This window comes from Pagrus pagrus (assembly GCF_965226575.1).
Source record: "Pagrus pagrus genome assembly, chromosome: 2".
In the NCBI taxonomy this organism is placed as follows: Eukaryota; Metazoa; Chordata; class Actinopteri; order Spariformes; family Sparidae; genus Pagrus; species Pagrus pagrus.
In genome coordinates, this window is record NC_140186.1 from 20,251,447 (window position 1) to 20,268,456 (window position 17,010).

At 41.2% G+C, this 17,010-nt stretch overlaps 1 protein-coding gene across 3 annotated transcripts in view; it reads left to right on the forward strand.

Moving 5' to 3' along the window:
• The window catches only part of evi5l (ecotropic viral integration site 5 like), a 39,444-nt gene that overhangs the window by 15,049 nt on the left and 7,385 nt on the right, over positions 1 to 17,010 (forward strand). For 2 of the 3 annotated variants that reach the window (XM_084378719.1, XM_084378718.1), the window contains 17 exons: positions 1,686 to 1,875; positions 2,764 to 2,988; positions 4,401 to 4,475; positions 4,751 to 4,876; positions 5,039 to 5,182; positions 5,281 to 5,370; positions 6,244 to 6,341; positions 6,579 to 6,639; positions 6,739 to 6,792; positions 7,291 to 7,323; positions 8,768 to 8,908; positions 12,421 to 12,537; positions 13,641 to 13,781; positions 13,874 to 14,050; positions 14,394 to 14,540; positions 14,968 to 15,063; positions 15,187 to 15,282. In XM_084378719.1, coding sequence (XP_084234845.1) covers positions 1,686 to 1,875; positions 2,764 to 2,988; positions 4,401 to 4,475; positions 4,751 to 4,876; positions 5,039 to 5,182; positions 5,281 to 5,370; positions 6,244 to 6,341; positions 6,579 to 6,639; positions 6,739 to 6,792; positions 7,291 to 7,323; positions 8,768 to 8,908; positions 12,421 to 12,537; positions 13,641 to 13,781; positions 13,874 to 14,050; positions 14,394 to 14,540; positions 14,968 to 15,063; positions 15,187 to 15,282 — 2,011 coding nt within the window. The remainder of the gene's footprint in view (positions 1 to 1,685; positions 1,876 to 2,763; positions 2,989 to 4,400; positions 4,476 to 4,750; positions 4,877 to 5,038; positions 5,183 to 5,280; positions 5,371 to 6,243; positions 6,342 to 6,578; positions 6,640 to 6,738; positions 6,793 to 7,290; positions 7,324 to 8,767; positions 8,909 to 12,420; positions 12,538 to 13,640; positions 13,782 to 13,873; positions 14,051 to 14,393; positions 14,541 to 14,967; positions 15,064 to 15,186; positions 15,283 to 17,010) is intronic. The other variant, XM_084378720.1, reaches the window with a different exon arrangement.

Here is a 17,010-nt window from a genome sequence, read left to right on the forward strand (position 1 = left end):
GGATCAGGTCGTCAGTGAGTGCCGCCTAGCATGACTTCCTGTCGTCTGTTCCTGTTACCTGTTGCACTCCATAAACCAAACAACCTTTAATTCTCACTGAAAAGTAAAGCACACACATGTACGCAGGATGTTACTGCATGTTCTTTCAGTAAGCTCATTATTTAATCAGTTCGAGATCTGTTTCCTCAAGGATAACATCGGGTATGTAATCACTTATTCACTATTCAAGGGGAAGGTTTAATCCCTGTGTTAGATAAGGCTTAATCCCACGCAAGTAAGAGCACCACGTTCTCCGTTGGGAATCTCTGTACATATAGTTTTGATTGCACTTTATTGAGTGCAGCGGGGATGGTAAATAACTCAGAAGAATAAACCGTAGCACTGTGATTCTTTTACTTTAAGGAGTCACATACTGTGCAGATCTTTATCCAGCCATCACATGTTTAAGCACAGGAGTCAAAGGGCAGGATGCAAGAGTCAAGTGATTTAAAAGAATCAGACATTCAGGGTTAAAGTGGGACTGAATTTAACACCCTCGGGGTAAAGAGCAGTCTCTTTAATCACATCATGTCTGCTTCCTGCTGTCCTGTTGAACCAGACTCAGAGGAATATACAAACATACAAACTTATAAAAGGCCAGTTTGAGAAAGACGCTGACATGTGAAGTGACAGCCAGGTAGCATAGCTTAGCACGAAGGCTGGTAAGAGGGGAACACGTCAGGCTTGGCTCTGCTCAAACAAAGGTGACAAAATCAGCCTACCAACACCTGTAAAACTCAGTAATTCACATATTTTACTTTGTTTGTTTAATCTGCACAAAACTGTGGCATTAAAAACAAGCTGTGATATTATTTGATGGACTATTTCTGGCTGAAGATTTACGTTTACTTGTGCAAACATTAGAGAACTATTGGCTTTTTTCTCCAAAATGTACAGCAATTCCTTCAACGCTTGATTGTTTGTGAGAAATACAGAATAAGACTTAATGACTCGGCTTGACCTCAGAGTCTAGGTTAATTGAATATGAATGAATTAATGAATATCGTTTCCAAATATTGGTTATCAGCCTTCTGTCAGCCAAATGTCATGTAGGCAGTGGCAGACAGTGGAAAGGTGACCTACAGATAATCCACCAAGCTCTTTATAACAATATACTACTTCTACTGTATGCAGAACAAACTATTACTGCAGATGACATATGGACTATTTTCTGCTGTATTTTAAATAAACTTGTCTACTGGGATATCTTCAGAAAAATGTCAGACTATCCTAATATTTACAGTACCTTTTAGGTCATATTGTTTAGGCCGATGGGTCTAATATATAAATATATAAAAGCTAGATTCCTTCCTTTCCAATTAATCTGATCCTGTAAACAAAGGCGTATTGTTGTTTTTCTTCTATATGAATTTTTCATAACCATCCAGCTGTGTGTCTAAAATCCTCGAGCCTCTGATTTTGTAGTTTAAGGTAAAAAGCCCTGAGGCGTCTGGTGCCTCTGCAGTGTTTCCACAAACCCACTGATCTGTGCAATGTCACAGTCTGCCTCAATGTCATATCTGCCTGCCATGGCTCCTAATGCTCATCTTAGCGTGTGTACCATGTTGTATAAGACCAGCATGTTGTGCCTTTTCCATCACAAGCAATCAATCGTAATTTGAGCTTCCTGTCTTCTCTTCTTGCAGGTTGCTGGAGGCCGATTCCAAGTCGATGCGCTCGATGAGCGGTTCCCGGCGCAACAGTGGCTCCTCGCTGGTGTCCAGCTCCTCGGCCTCCTCCAACCTGTCACACCTGGAGGAGGACACCTGGATCCTGTGGGGCCGCATCGTCAACGAGTGGGAGGAGTGGAGACGCAAGAAGGACAAACTCCTGAAGGTGGGGATGCAGCACCGGAGAAGGAAAATGAGAGATTATGTGGCAGTATTTTCTCCAGAATGAGTCATTGAATGTAATTAAAAATGAGAACATCAATAAGGAGATTATCAGCCTCCTCGTTATGTTTTTAAATCTTGTTGGTCAGGTTTCACAGGAAGTTTACTGGGTCAGAAACAAAAAGAAAGAGGGCCCCATGAATCCCTGACTCATCGTGGAGGCTGGCTGGCCGTCTATAACTACCGACTTTATCACTGCTCTGTTTTTATTTAAAGGGTTATTTTTAGGTGTCAGAAACATGGCCTCGAGGTTTATTTTGCTGACGCTCCCCTTCAACTGAACACTTTTTTTTTTTCGGAAGATAAACCGTCATAACAATTCAGATGCTATGTGTTAATACAATCATTTTGATATGACTGCACCAGTGCCTTAAAGCTGCAGTGCATCAGTTTGCCTCTCTCTTCATCCTCTTTCCCTCCTACTTTGTTCTTCGTGTCTGTCTGTGTCCTCTGTGACAAAAAGAGAAAGCCCAGGGGAAGAGAAGATGGATGAGGGGACAGGACAGCAAAATGAGTCAGGGCGAAAGGGAAGGGCAGGCGAACAAAACAGCAAAAATTAAGACAGAATTTGATTTCGATGAAGAAACATGAGCTGAGGGTCAGGAATTATTGTTGTAAATGCATTATAATGTACTGAGTGGCTGTAATCATAAAACAATACTAACTTGTCCTTGTAAATACATCTATTCATCAGCTGTAATTGATTCCTGTCAACTCATCTGCCTGCTCTTTGCTCTTAAAGAGATGCTTAGACATTTTTAAAATGACATCCATCAGCATATAAAGGAGACGTATTAATCCTCTGTAATGTCTCTCTGTCTTTGTCCTGCAGGAGCTGATCAGAAAGGGCATCCCTCATCATTTCCGGGCCATCGTCTGGCAGCTGCTGGGCAATGCCACAGACATGCCGGTGAAGAATCAGTACTCTGAGCTGCTAAAGATGTCTTCCCCCTGCGAGAAGCTCATCCGCAGAGACATCGCCCGCACCTACCCCGAGCACGAGTTCTTCAAAGGCCAGGACAGCCTGGGGCAGGAAGTCCTCTTCAACGTCATGAAGGTGAGCACTGCAGAGTTTGACATCACATCAAGGTCTGGAAGTTATATAGTCATTTATGAATTTGGCATTCACACTGTGAGTGACTTGGTGGGTCTGCTCATCTGGTACCAGATGCAAAGGGTGTGTTGTTAAAATTGTTAAGAATCAGGCGTCCTGGTGGCCTACAGAGGTTTAATATGATGATCATGTAACTGCAGTGTTGCCAGGGACCTTTTGTCTTCCCTTAAAGGAGAAGTTCACACAAAAATGAAAAGATGGAAAGTCAACAAAACATTTTTGAAGTTTCACAACAAAACAGCGTTGCACCATTCTTCTAAATAACTGCAGTAGATGGGGACTTGTTGTAAAATGTAAAGAAAATCAGAAAAAGCATGTAATGTCTCCATCTGGCATATCTGGCATAATCCAAGTCTCTTGAAGATCCCAGATTGATTTAAAAAGACTTTATTTACACCCTTGGCTTTGAGTGCGTCAAGCTCATGCACCCACTTCAGACGGGGGTATGCTAACGCTTGTAGCTTACCAGCTACAGTGAAGATTTCCGCATAAAAAAGGGTGTAAATAATGTCTTTTCCAACCGATTTGGTATGTCGGGGCTTCGATGGACTTGGATGGATTTTGTTCTTTTGTTGTTGTTTTTTTCCTGGTTGTTTTTTTACGTTTTAAGTCCCCATCTACTTCAGTTGTTGTTTTGCAGTGAAGCTCCTTTTCGGGTGAACTTTTCCATTTAATTTCCTGTCAACTCTCGATAAATACATTTATCCGTTGCTTTAACTCCATCGAGTAATTTTTTAATATGTCGATTATTTCTTCAAATATTTGAGTTCCCAAGAGCCTAAAGAGGTGCTTGTTTGGTCTGATCAACCCTTTGAAACCCTAAAGATGATTTACAATAGAGTAAAGGAGCAAATCTTCACGTTTTAGAAACTTGAACCACCATATGTTTTGCATTTTTGCTTAATAATTTGACTTAAATAATTTAAGTGTTCAAAATTGTCAAATTCTTTGTTTCAGCATGACAAGCAAGTTTGTAATACTGCCTGAAAAAAGTAGCAATAATAAAATCAGAGTGCAGTTTTGTGGCTGCAATTAACCGATCCATTTTGTATTTGCCAGGCTGAGTGTTACTTTCCTGATGTAATTTATATTCATGAGACAGAATCTGTAGGGAATCAAAAATGTGGACATCTGTTGCTCACAGCCATGGAAACAAGTTTGTTGACCGTCTGCATATCAGTCGATTTTTCTGGTGGCTCAGCTGCGCAGGAAATGAAGAGACCTCTGGTGACTTGTTGATCCTGCCGCTCACAGTCTGGATGTTCGGTCAGGATTACAGATGTCATCTGCGCTGCTTTCTAAAAATACAACACATTACAAGTGTGTGTGTGTGTGTGTGTGTGTGTGTGTTTCAGGCGTACTCTCTTGTGGATCGAGAGGTGGGCTACTGTCAAGGCAGCGCATTCATTGTTGGTCTGCTGCTTATGCAGGTAATGCTCAAATAATTCAGGATCTATAATGAGGATTTTTTTCTCCTAAAGGTTCAGCGTCTCGGTATTATGTTTGAGCTTTGTTGTAATCAGTCCCACTAGATTTCTCTAAAATAAACGTGATTTTTTTTTTTTTAAACTGCAGGGCAACTTAGTTTTCTCTTGAGGTCATCTGTAATATATGGGAGTCACTGTATAATAAGCTGTTCAACATAAGCTGTCTGTAATTTCTACCTAATGAGGAAACTTGACTGACCCCTCTTCCCTCCTCCCAGATGCCCGAGGAGGAGGCGTTTTGTGTTTTTGTGCGTCTGATGCAGGAGTACCGCCTGAGGGAGCTGTTCAAACCCAGCATGGCCGAGCTGGGACTCTGCATCTACCAGTTTGAGTATCTGCTGCAGGTAACGAGGAAGCAGTGCAGTCTGTTAACGAACATGAGGCTTGCAGTGTGAGACTCATCCACAGAGGGGCAGCAAATCATTTATTCGTGTCCAGCACACATGTCCTTGGACTGTATTGTGTTTGTTTGAGGCTTATGATCTTCCTCTTTTCATTGATCTCAGGAGCAACTTCCAGAGCTGAACGTCCATTTTCGGTCCCAGAGTTTCCACACATCCATGTATGCCTCGTCCTGGTTCCTCACTCTTTTCCTCACCTTCCTCCCTCTGCCTGTCGCCACACGCATTTTTGATATTTTCATGTATGAGGTAGGAAACAACACATACACAAGTATGTGTTTTTATGTATTTGATGTGCTTAACTGTGCATTTTCAGCACATGTTTCAAATATATGACCTGTCTGCAGGGCCTAGAGATTATCTTCCGTGTGGGCCTCGCCATCCTGCAGTACAACCAGACTGACCTCATTCAGCTCGACATGGAGGGCATGTCACAGGTTAGCAGCTGCAGCTTTACACCGCTTGTCGTTGAAATTAGTTTCATGTACAGATTCAATCATGAGTGAATTGCTCCACAACGTCCCACTTTCCCTTTTGCACAAGAGCTTCCTGAGCGACAGATCTGCTTCACTCGGTCACATTAATTCAAAACAGAAACAGGAACTGGGGCTCATTCGATGATGTGTGATGGTGGAGCAGTAAGGCAGGAGAGAATGAGCTCTAATTGGATGCTGCTTGGTAAAAACTCTCCAAACCAGTGAATTAAGTATTGATTTGTATCTGATCTGAAATATGAGGCAAAATCCCCAACTTAGATCAAAGGTTGGACATTTTCACCTTGTTGTATTTTTTTCATTTATAAACTTTTAATAGCCTTTTTCCATTTCTTTTTCTTTCTATTGGGGTAAAATACAGCAGAAAATGGAAATGACCTATAAATGCTATTTTCATAAGTGATTAATCTGTTGATTATTCACTTAGTTAATTGAGAAAATAGTGCTAAAATTAGCCATTATAATTTCCCTTTCCACTATTCAAGCTCAAATTCCTTGTTTGATTTAACAAACCCTCAAAACCTGCAGGATATTCAGTTTATACTGATAAACAGAGAAAAGCAGTGAATCTTGTTATTGACATTTTTGATTGAAACATTGAAATGATTAAGTCTCATCTCAGTTTATGAAATGGAGTATGTTTGAACTCAAAATAAAAACATCTATATAACTTAATTGTGCATCAGGACCATCGTAACCTTAGCCGCTCGTCTTCATTCTTCTAAAACGTGTCTGCCTGCTTCTTCATAAAATATGAATGAGCAGCTTTGTCTGTCTTGAGCTCTCTAATCTTGTGTTTCCCTCGGGGTCTGCCAGCATTTCCAGAAGGTGATCCCCCACCAGTTTGACAGCTGCCCAGACAAGCTGATCCTCAGGGCCTACCAGGTTAAATACAACCCCAAGAGGATGAAGAAGTAAGAGTGCTCATTACTCGGCTAACAACCAGTGAGAGTCGGGCTGGACGGGCTTCATGTAGCCCAGTAGGATTTTCTTGCTATCTGATTAATGCTCAGGGCTTCACACTGATCTGTTTGTTTTTAGCATTACTATTAAAATAGAGAACTAGTCAATAAAACACAGCAACTGAGGAACTACAGTAAGTTCTTAAAAAAAAAAACATAATCCTGTTGTTTTTGTTTATTTTTTATCAGACTTGAGAAAGAATACACCACAATAAAGAACAAAGAAATGGAGGAACAAATTGAGATCAAGGTGTGTGTTTGTTTCTGTGTTTTTGTGCACGATGTGGATTACACAATAAACCATGTTTTATGCCTTCTAACTTTTCTGTACCACCCTCTCTCTGTTCAGAGGTTACGCACAGAAAACAGGCTGCTGAAGCAGAGGATCGAGACGCTGGAGAAGGTAAGAGCCGGGGTTGGATTCCTGCCTCTCTGTATGCTAAAATAAATCAGGTAAATGCAGCGTCATTGAGAGGATACGACGGAGGACTCTTCGTGTTCTGATAAGATCTTGTTAATGCTGTGGGTTTTAGATTTTCTGTGGTTGGTTTTCTCTTGTGGAGGAGCTAGTTCTTGCAGTGTGTGTGTTCGTTTGTTTCTGGGTGAAGATGCTTCTCTCTTCTTCAGCACTACGCTGTAAAGAGACACTACAATTTTTAATCTTCTCCTCCTCTGAAATACTTTTCTCTTAGTGATCTCACGCTGCCTCTTGTTTCTTCACAAACATCTCCACATTTGTTTCGATTGACTGACTCCTCAAACTTCGATCCCGTTTCTTTCTTTTCCCCGAGTTTCCTCTTGGGTTTTGTTGTGGTTTATCCTCCCCGGTGTCCCATTTTCTTTTGCTCTCTCTTCATCTCTTTTTTTCATCCTCTTGTTGCTCTACTTCGCTGCGCTGTAGGAGAGTGCCGCTCTGGCAGACAGACTGATACAGGTAGAGTACTGTGAACCACATTCCCACTGACCTGACTGTCCTTCTCCCTCCTCCTCTTTCTGCTCTCCTGACCTGCTTCTCTTCCTCTTCTAATCAGTAACCAGCCAAAAGTGCATGAGAGAATATTGCTTATGTTGTATATCTTTTCGGTCCACAAGGTGACCCTGTAATGCCTGAATGCATGTACTGTTTATCCATGATGGAAACTTTAATATGAGGTTGTACAATCCCTGCATGTGGCATGTAAAAGTGTATTATTATCACTACTACTATGTCCTGTACAAATTATTATTATTATTATAAATACACATAGTTTACCAAAATGTGAATGAAATAACATCAGTTCAACTTTTTTGGAAATGTGCTTATTTGCTTCCCTGCAGAGGGTTAGATAAGAAGACTCATGTCGAACTACTGCCAAAGGATGGTTAGCTTAGCTTAGCACAAGACTGGATACAAGGGGAAACGGCTAGCGTAGCTCAGTCCCAAGGTAACAAAATCCACCAGCACCTATGAAGCTCACTGATTAACATGTAAACTCATTACTGGACAGATTTCCATGAAACTTGGATTAAGGGTGGGTCTTGTCCCAGAATAGATGTCATTAACTGTTGGTGCAGGTCTGGATAAAGGGACGGATCCAGGAGTTTCTTTCTCGCTTTCATATACATTGCAAGACAGGACTTTTTTCAACATTTTCATTAATTTCTCAGAATAAAGCATGGCTCTTGATGAAAAAAATCAGACATGTGTACAGTAGGTGGCTGGTATCTATGAGTGAGAATGGTTTGATGCAGATCCTATGCAGTTGTGGGAGGTTTAGAATTTAGAGTGATACAAGGCTATCGAGTTTGACATCGGATTAGGCTCGATTGAATCAAAGGGGACTGTTGGGCCCTGGCAGAGGTATGCGCTCTACTGAGTGCCCTTGTAGTTTGTTTAATTTGGACATCAGCTGAAGCATTAAAATGACACATTGTGCTTTTAGCTAAAAAAAACCTTTTTAGCTTCTGTTTTTGAATAAATAAAACAAAAGAGATGTATGAACTAGTGAGCTTCAAAGTTGCTGGTTGGCAGATTTTGTTACTTCAGTTCAGAGCCAGGCTAGCGGTTTGCCCTGTTTACAGTCTTAATGCTAAGCTAAGCTAATCTGCTGCTGGCTGTAGCTTCATATTTAATGGAATTAAAATGAGAGCAGTATTGACCTTTTCAGCATGATCTCTGCAAGACAGCAAATAAGGACATTCCCCAAAATGTCAAACCATACCCTTAAAGGACTGTGCACCATGTAACAAATCTCACCTTGAGCATAATAATGCCGCAGATTCCCAAGATGCTCAGAATTAACCTTTTCCCTCCATTGGTATATGTGTTTTCTGCATTTTAAAGTTTGAACTGCAGAGCTGATCTTGATCTTTTGTCTTGTTCTGGCCTGCTGTTGCAGGGTCAGGTGACGAGGGCACAGGAGGCAGAGGAGAACTACGTGATCAAGCGGGAGCTGGCTGTGGTGAGGCAGCAGTGCAACACTGCCAGCGAGAGCCTGGAGAAGGCGCAGGACACCATCAGAGAGCTGCAGCAACAGAAGGTAAACACAAATGCACAGTCTGTGGACAGACTGTGCTCGCAACACAAACGATTGTTCCAACACAGCAGACGACGGAAGCGAAATATCATTTTCCCCTCACATATGTTGAACCAGTGATTTATGGTGATTTTCTGTCAAGAACAGTTGAGTCATTTGTTAAGTGATGGTTCATGAGATGAAGAGATCAGATAAGCTTTCAAATGTGTGAAATCTTGAATGTAGTTCCTGATTCAGCTGATACCAGTTTGGAGTACTGATTGTGTGAAAGTGTTGAAAAAACCCATTTCCCAGTCATAATTACTTAAAGGACTAATTCGACTTTGGGGAAATTTCTTTTTGCTGAGAATTCAATTAGACTGATACCATTCTCATATCTGTTTGCTTAATGTAAAGCTGCAGCCTGCATGCACATAGCTTAGCTTAGCATGAAGACTGGGCACCAGGGCAAATGGTTAGCCTGGCTCTGTCCAAAGATAACAAAGAAACTGGTCTCAAAAACCTGTAAAACTCACTAATTAACATTTGATCTAGTTTGTTTGGTTCATATAAAACCTGTGAAACTGGTGTTAACAAAAATACAGTTCCAGGCTACATGTACCCCCTGCTTCCAGTCTCTATGCTAAGTTAAGCTAAGTCTGTTGGCTGTAGCTTCATATTAAGAAAAACAGACATGAGCACAGCGTCAATCTTCTCAGCTAATTTCTGGAAAGAAGGCGAAAAAATGGGTTTTCCAAAATGTTCAGCTTTTCCTTTCATGCTGAAATTTGCCCATTTAAAAAGTTCAGGTCAGAATTATAGCAGCCAGTGTTTGACTTTAATGAACTGATTGCAACACTGAATATCATCCGACTTCAGTGGAAATTTCTCAAAAGTTCAGATGTACTGTATGCAACACAAGCCACCAAAACCTAAGACATGTTTCACAACCCAGTAACATGGAATGTGTGTGCTGAACACGCCACCAGAGATATTAAAATTACAGAATTTAAGTTTGTTCTTTTCTTCTCTTCTTCTTTCTAAAATCTTGTGTTCAATAAATTATTCCATTGTAAAGAAATTATAAAAGAAAACGGCTCCATTTATTGACACAAAGCACATCAAACGTGTAACGTGGCACCGGCGCTCGTGTGCTTAAAACCAACAAAACATTAAAAAAACGTTCTGGTTGGTATCATCTGGGTAATATGTTGAAATATTTCTATAGTAATTGCTGGTGTATACTCGCCTATTGTTCTGCTTTTATTGCATTTTACTTCACCAGCACTGTGTTTCCTCTGCATTAGTCAAACAACCACAACTTGAGTGGCATATTCAAACACACCCACATCAGGACCACACCCAGGGCCACAGCGCAGCACTGTCCAGCACTAATGGGTCATTTTGTTCACACGTATGAAAATCATCGAGAAGTAGGGTTTAGATTTTTTGTTTCCTGTACTTTCTTTTTTTATTTACAAAGAAGCGACTAAATCCAAGATGCATCACTGCTTAATAGTGTCGAGGGGGAACTTGTTTTGTGTAACATTTGCATGTAAGGAGCCAAGCCGTGGCATCAAAATGGTTGCAGGTGCTAGCTTGTTTGAGAACATTTGAACTTTTGATTTGACTTTACACAAGTACTGCACTTAAGTACAAGTTTAAAGTACTATATTCCACTGCAGTTCAGTGGAAAAAATTGTTGTTGTTGTTTTAAAAACAAGTTGTTTACCTTTTACACACTTAAAGTGGATAGCTGGAGTTACTCTTTACTTTATAAACTAAGATTTTTCATTCAGAACAAACAAAATATTTCTAAAATATGATGTCTTGTTATAGATTAAACTACCCAACACTATATAAGTACAAAGGGAAAATAGTTCTTACTATATATGAATCATCAGCAATAATAATCTAATATGATAATATGTAATAGTATAACAATCACAGGGTCGGTTTATATTCGTTTAGTTCTTTTATTATTTTCTTTTATATTTATTAAGTATATTTTAAAAACAATATTTGTGTTACACTTTAAAAGCAGGACTTTTTCCTTATAACACAGAGTATTTTTACATTGTAGTATTGTTAGTTTTACTTAAGTAAAGGATCTGAAAACTGTCTTCACCAGTGGATTTTAAAACATATTTAAATGATGATCTCTACCTGAAGGTGATTTGTGGTTTTACCATAACTGATTCTGTTTGAAGAAAAATTGATCAGGACCATAAATGCTTGAAGAGCACACAGAGGCTTATTGTTCTGCACACACCAGCAGCTGTTTGTAATGATGCAGTAAGAAATACAAATGAGTAAAATGCCTGTTTCATTTGTCCAGCTGCTGCTGACAAAACAAAGCCTTCTGCTCGCTCTCGATGGTTTTTACAAAGAATTCACGGTTTAAAGTCACACTGCCACTTCAGCAGATCTTATCTGTGAGAGTTTAAGGTGTGACAAAAGTCTAACATCCTCTCTGTTCAATGCTGCGTACATCCACGCAGAATAAAGAGCAAGCGTCAGTGTGCCATTGATTTATTTTGTTAACGTTTTTAGACAGGACGTGCTCACAACTGATGTCATTGTGACGGGTGATTTTTATTCCAACTCAGATTGCTGAAAAAAAAATCACCCACCAGAGTTCACACACCTCCACACATTCACAGTTGTCTTTGATAACGAAGACTGAGAAACCCAAAATGACAAACCGAAACTCCCTTACGCACGCGATGTACCCAAATTCAAACTTGTGTATTTTGCGTTGTAGGAAAAGTATTTTTCCACTCAGCCCGGTGTGTTTTTCTGCTGCGCTCACAACCCTCCACTTTGTAGTTTCACTTTGATGAGGTGACAATAAAATCTACAGTAGCTTTCTATTTTCTGACGTCACGCTGAGTCAGTCGGGCAGGAATGAGCTCTTTCAGCTATTTTTAATGTTGGGTTACTTTAGTTTAGAGACATTTAATAAGCACTGTCAAGTTGTCATACAAAATTGAAATCCTCTAAACAATTTTCATTTTGTAGCTGCAGATGATCATGACAAGGGGTTAAAGTTGCATGTTGGTGTTGATGCTCTTGAGTTACTTGTTGGAGAAATGAAGAATAACACAATAACTCTGCGTGGTGGCCGCAGCCAAAGAAATCAGATGCATGGCTGCAAATTTCCTGCTGTCTTTTCTGCTTCTTGATGACAGTGCTAAAAGCTCTCAAGGACTCATGAATACTGAATTTGCTTCATTTCGCAGCAGAAAAGGAAAGAGAAAGAGATATAACGGCAGCGTGTGGCAGAATTCACACTGTGGTAATGCTGGCTTAACCGAACTCGCAGTCGTGACAAATACATGTGACAGTTAAAAAATAAAAGATTTTAATTTTGTCTAAGCCCAAACAAGGCCACTCTGTTCAACTAAGGCTCCCGGTAGTTTATAAATATCAACACACTCTCAAGAAAGATGATCAACTGGTGATGAATGTTGGCATCAAGCCCAACTGTCCCGTTGTACGATATAGCTGCGTAACACCTCTGCTGTTTCTTTCAGTACACAGAGCAGTTTGTGAGCAATCTGCAGACCCAGCTGGAGCAGTCGAAGCTGCGCGAGGCTGAACTGCTGGGGGCGTTGAAGGAAATGCAAGACAAGGTCCTCGACCTGGAGAAGGTGAGCTAACAGACATGCGTTTGTCCGTGTGAGAGAGAAGTGTCATAGTCGAGCGGAGGCCGCAGGCGTGTGCAGCCATGAATGTGTTGAAGATGATAGTTCAGTTTACTGGAAGATAAATGTGTCAAAGTTGTTCCAAATGATGAGCTTTCAGTTTTACTTCATAAGGTGAGAAAGGACAGCTCTGCTTCCCCCTGATGATGATTTTACTGGAAGATAAAACTGTGTGTCTGTTGATTGTTCAGTTGGTTGGTCTACTACTTTGGTCCAGACTGAAACATCTCAACATCTATCGAATAGATGGCCATGGGACTTGATACAGACATTCAGGTTCCCTTCAGGATGAAATGATGATAACTTTTGATGCACCTTAGGCCGGGCTCACAGTTCAGGACTTGTAAAATCCTAACCGACTGTGAAATGGGGTTGCATTACTCACAGAAGGAGAACCTTAACAGATGTCTCTAATCTAAAAACTTCAACACAGCAAGACTAGTAAATAATGATGCATCACACACTACAGGATATGATTAAGCTTGAAGTGAAGTGATGCACCGCCTCATGTGATCTGTGTCATGTGATCCCATGGGGCAGCAAATGTAAACAAATGGAGACTTTGGCGCATGTAGTAACGTAAGTACTTTGCAGTAAGAAAAAACTAAAACGTGGTCAGCGTGGGTGATTCCGGCATTGGTGCCATCTCGTCAAAAATGTAATTAGTCCGGTACTGGTTTATGAATAATACCTGCTAATCTGATATCATTCCCATCAGCCTTCAGTACGGCCTCACGAAGCCGCTACCATGGCTGCAGACTAGTCAGTCTTTTTAAACTGTGTTATGTCCCCAAGAAAATCCAGGGAAGAAGCAAAGAAAATGAAAAGTACAAAAACAAATATATAATTTATTCACAATTTAAATCAACTTGTGACAGCAAGAAAAGGAATCAGATTACGGACTCAAGTCGAGTATGCAGTTTAAGTAGGCCTACACACGGACAAAATTTGACCCTGTCTTTATTTTTCTCCAAATGAAACTCCAGGCCCTGATGATGGAGCAAACACAGGCCTGACCAAACTGTAATCACAACATGTTTTTCCCACAGAGGAGCAGCTGTCTGCCTGATGAGAACAACGTGGTGGCTCTGCAGGAGGAGGTGAAGCAGATGAAGCTGAGGGAGCTCGAGACGCTGCGCTCATTCAGAGAGATGCAGGAAACCGTCACTGAGCTCAACCAGCGCTGGCAGGTAACAAACTGCTGCCGATTCTCTATAAACTACCTCTGAATGTTCACGTGTCCCACCTGTGCAGTTACACCTGTGACTCTGTGTCTCTGCAGCATCACATGTCCCGTGGCAGCAGCACAGGTGGCGGGGGCGGCCACTGGAAGGAATCCCCGAAGAAGAACGCCATGAACGAGCTGCAGGACAAACTGATGACGGTCCGACTGAGGGAGGCCCAGGCTCAGGCTGAGCTCCGAGAGGTCAAACTCAAAGCCTTGCAGCTGGAGAGCCAGGTCAGGCGCACTGTATACATCGTCAGTCAGTCATAGAGGGATAATGCTTCAAACTATATGGCATTTTTTCCCCTTTATAGTCCTTAAACAATTAGTCAATCAGTAAGAAAATTTATTTAACAGCCATAACGCCAAACATTTACTGGTTCCAGCATCACCGTACCACTGTAAATGGAGTAGTTTTTGATGTTGGACTGTTTCAAGATGTCACCTCAGGCTCTTGGAACTTCTCTCCTCAAAACTCTCTAAATGATTCATTTATCACTCACTTAACTCAGTTTTTTAATGATGAAATAGTAATTTGTTCTACTCACAGTCTCACATTTTACTTCCTTCGCTCTAGAACCAGATCAACAGCAAGCTGATCGGTCGCAACGACCAGGAACGCTCCGCTCTGCAGGACCGGCTCCAGATGCTTGCCAATCAGAACAAAGCTCTCCAGGCCCAACTCAACGAGATGAAAAGGAAGCAGGCAGAGTTTGACTGCAAGGTCTGTTTGGAGGAGGAGAGAGTGAAAGAAAAGGAGTTAGCAAGGGGGGAGGAAAAAGGCAGATTGATGGGGAGAGCAGCGTAACGAAACGTAAAAGATGCAAACATACAGTAATGAGACAAAACTGGAATGATGGCATAAAAAGACAAGAGGCATGGCAGATAAGGATGGAAAGAGGAATGGAGGCTCAGAATTTGTAGGACAGAAATAGAAAATGTTTCAGGAAAAGAGAGAGCAGAGTCTGACTATAAATTCAACGATTCATGTCCAGAAAAGAAGGATAGATGTTAATAAATGAGGACAGAGCGGGATGTAGATGGAGGGCTGAGACAGTTTATGATGCATCAATATCCATTTCTGAAATCAGCCATCCACAGTGTTCAGTTATTAAACAGGAAATATCTTCTTTCTCCTCTCATGCATGTAGAGTAAAGAGGAGGTGATGGCAGTGCGACTGAGGGAAGCAGACAGTATGGCGGCCATGGCTGAACTCAGGCAGAAGATTGCTGAACTCGAGATACAGGTGTGTGTTTATGTGCAGGCATTTATTTAATGTAGATATTACTGCCGTCTGTATGTGGATGATTGATTTAACAATAAGCAGACTGTGACGTTAACCGTCTGTGTGAAACAATGTGTTTTTCAGAAGGAGGAAGGGCTGATCCAGGGCCAGCTGAACCACTCAGACTCCAGACAGTACATCAACCAGCTCCGGGACCAGATCGCTGAGCTGAAGAACGAGGTTGGACACACACACAAACACACACACACACACACACACAAACACACCCTTTCATCACAGCACAATCTTTGTTGTCTTTACTGTAGACGAAAATAATGTCTGTTTGTGTTTTCCATCCGATCTTTCTCTGATCTGACTTCTGGCAAGTAGAGATCTGACCTGCTTGCCCTACTGATTTAAAACATTAACACTGAATCCTGTTGTTGCCATTTCTCTGTCCCTGATTGTCATGTTGCTGGTTAGCTAGCTAGCTAGCTACAGTATGTTGAACAATGACATCCCCATTCGTTATCAGGAGGTGGCAAAGTAAAAGTACAGGCTCTGAAATATACTAAAAGTATAAAAGTAAAAACTTCCCTCTGATGGACATTTCTACCGTCCATTTCTGTGCAAAGCTAACTGAACCTCACGTCATCCATGTTGTTGCCTTTGTCACTACTCGTCTTTTCTCCCCATTCAAGTCTTGCTACGTCTGCCGTGCATGTTTTCCACCGATAGGTTGAAATGAGTCTTGTGATATTGGGAAGGGGCCGCGCAGGGATGCAAAATAAAAATAATTCATTATTCCTCTAAAATGCATTAAAACTAAAGTTACCAGCCTGTTCTGAAAATGTAAATAGGAAGTACAGATATCTGTGTTAAAATGTAGGGAGTCAAAGTAAACAGATATATACTCAAATAAGGAAAGGATACCTGAAAAGTCTACTTAAGTACTGGAACAAAGTATTTGAACTTCTGTCATAATCCCACTGTAACTCTAAATAGTTGACAGCTGTTAATAGAAAACAAAACCAGACCTATTTGAATCCTATTTTATATTTGAAGCCTTCAGCCTGCAGAGATTTAGAGGTCTGGAAGCAGGCGTTTCCTGTCAATGACGCATGATTTTAAAAAGAGGTTCAGAACCTGCAAAAGTTTCAGCAGTTACTCATATTTTCCAATCTATGTACCTATGATTTATTTGGGTTAAATTGATGTAGTTAACAACCACATAGTCAATAACACTGTGATTTCATTGACTGATGGGTGCTGCTTCAAAATGGCGTTCGGATGTGTTAGACCCACACAGGCGCTCAGTGCGTGTAGAGTGTAGAGGTGGATACCCTGCAGCCTTGCTAACCACCACAGAAGAGTGTTATCATCTACATGCAGACACCACTTCCACCCCGACACTCACAATCGGGTCAGCGTCTTTCTTGTAACAGGAGACCACTTCTCCTCCCAAACCACTGCTCTCTCCTCATATGGTTCCCAGTTAACTTTCATTCTGACAGGTGAATGCGCTGTAAAAGAAAAAATGCGTGACAGTCTGAAGGGTTTGATCGTTTCATCTTTTAGGTGAAGCCACAGCTGTTCAGCCTCTGTACACAGTTGCTCGCTCTCTCTGCCGGGTTAAAACATTTGTCATAACTTGAGTTTTCAGATTTCCATATTTTAATTTCACCTTGAGATGATTTGTAGGTTGATGATTTGATGACCTCTCAGGTTTAAGACGATCTTTCCAACCCCGTTTTGGAGACCAAGTTCTCACCGATATGCACTCAGAGTTTGTTCATTCAGAGAGTGGCGGTGCGTGACTAGGGGGAGAGTGTTCAAGTTTAAAGTGAGGGGGTGTGATGAGACGGCCCTGCCCTTTACTGCTCCTCTCCTTTCTTCTCCTCTCCCCACCTTTTTTCATCAAAGCGGTGGTTTGATAAATGAGAGCGAAACTTGCGTGAGTAGTAATGA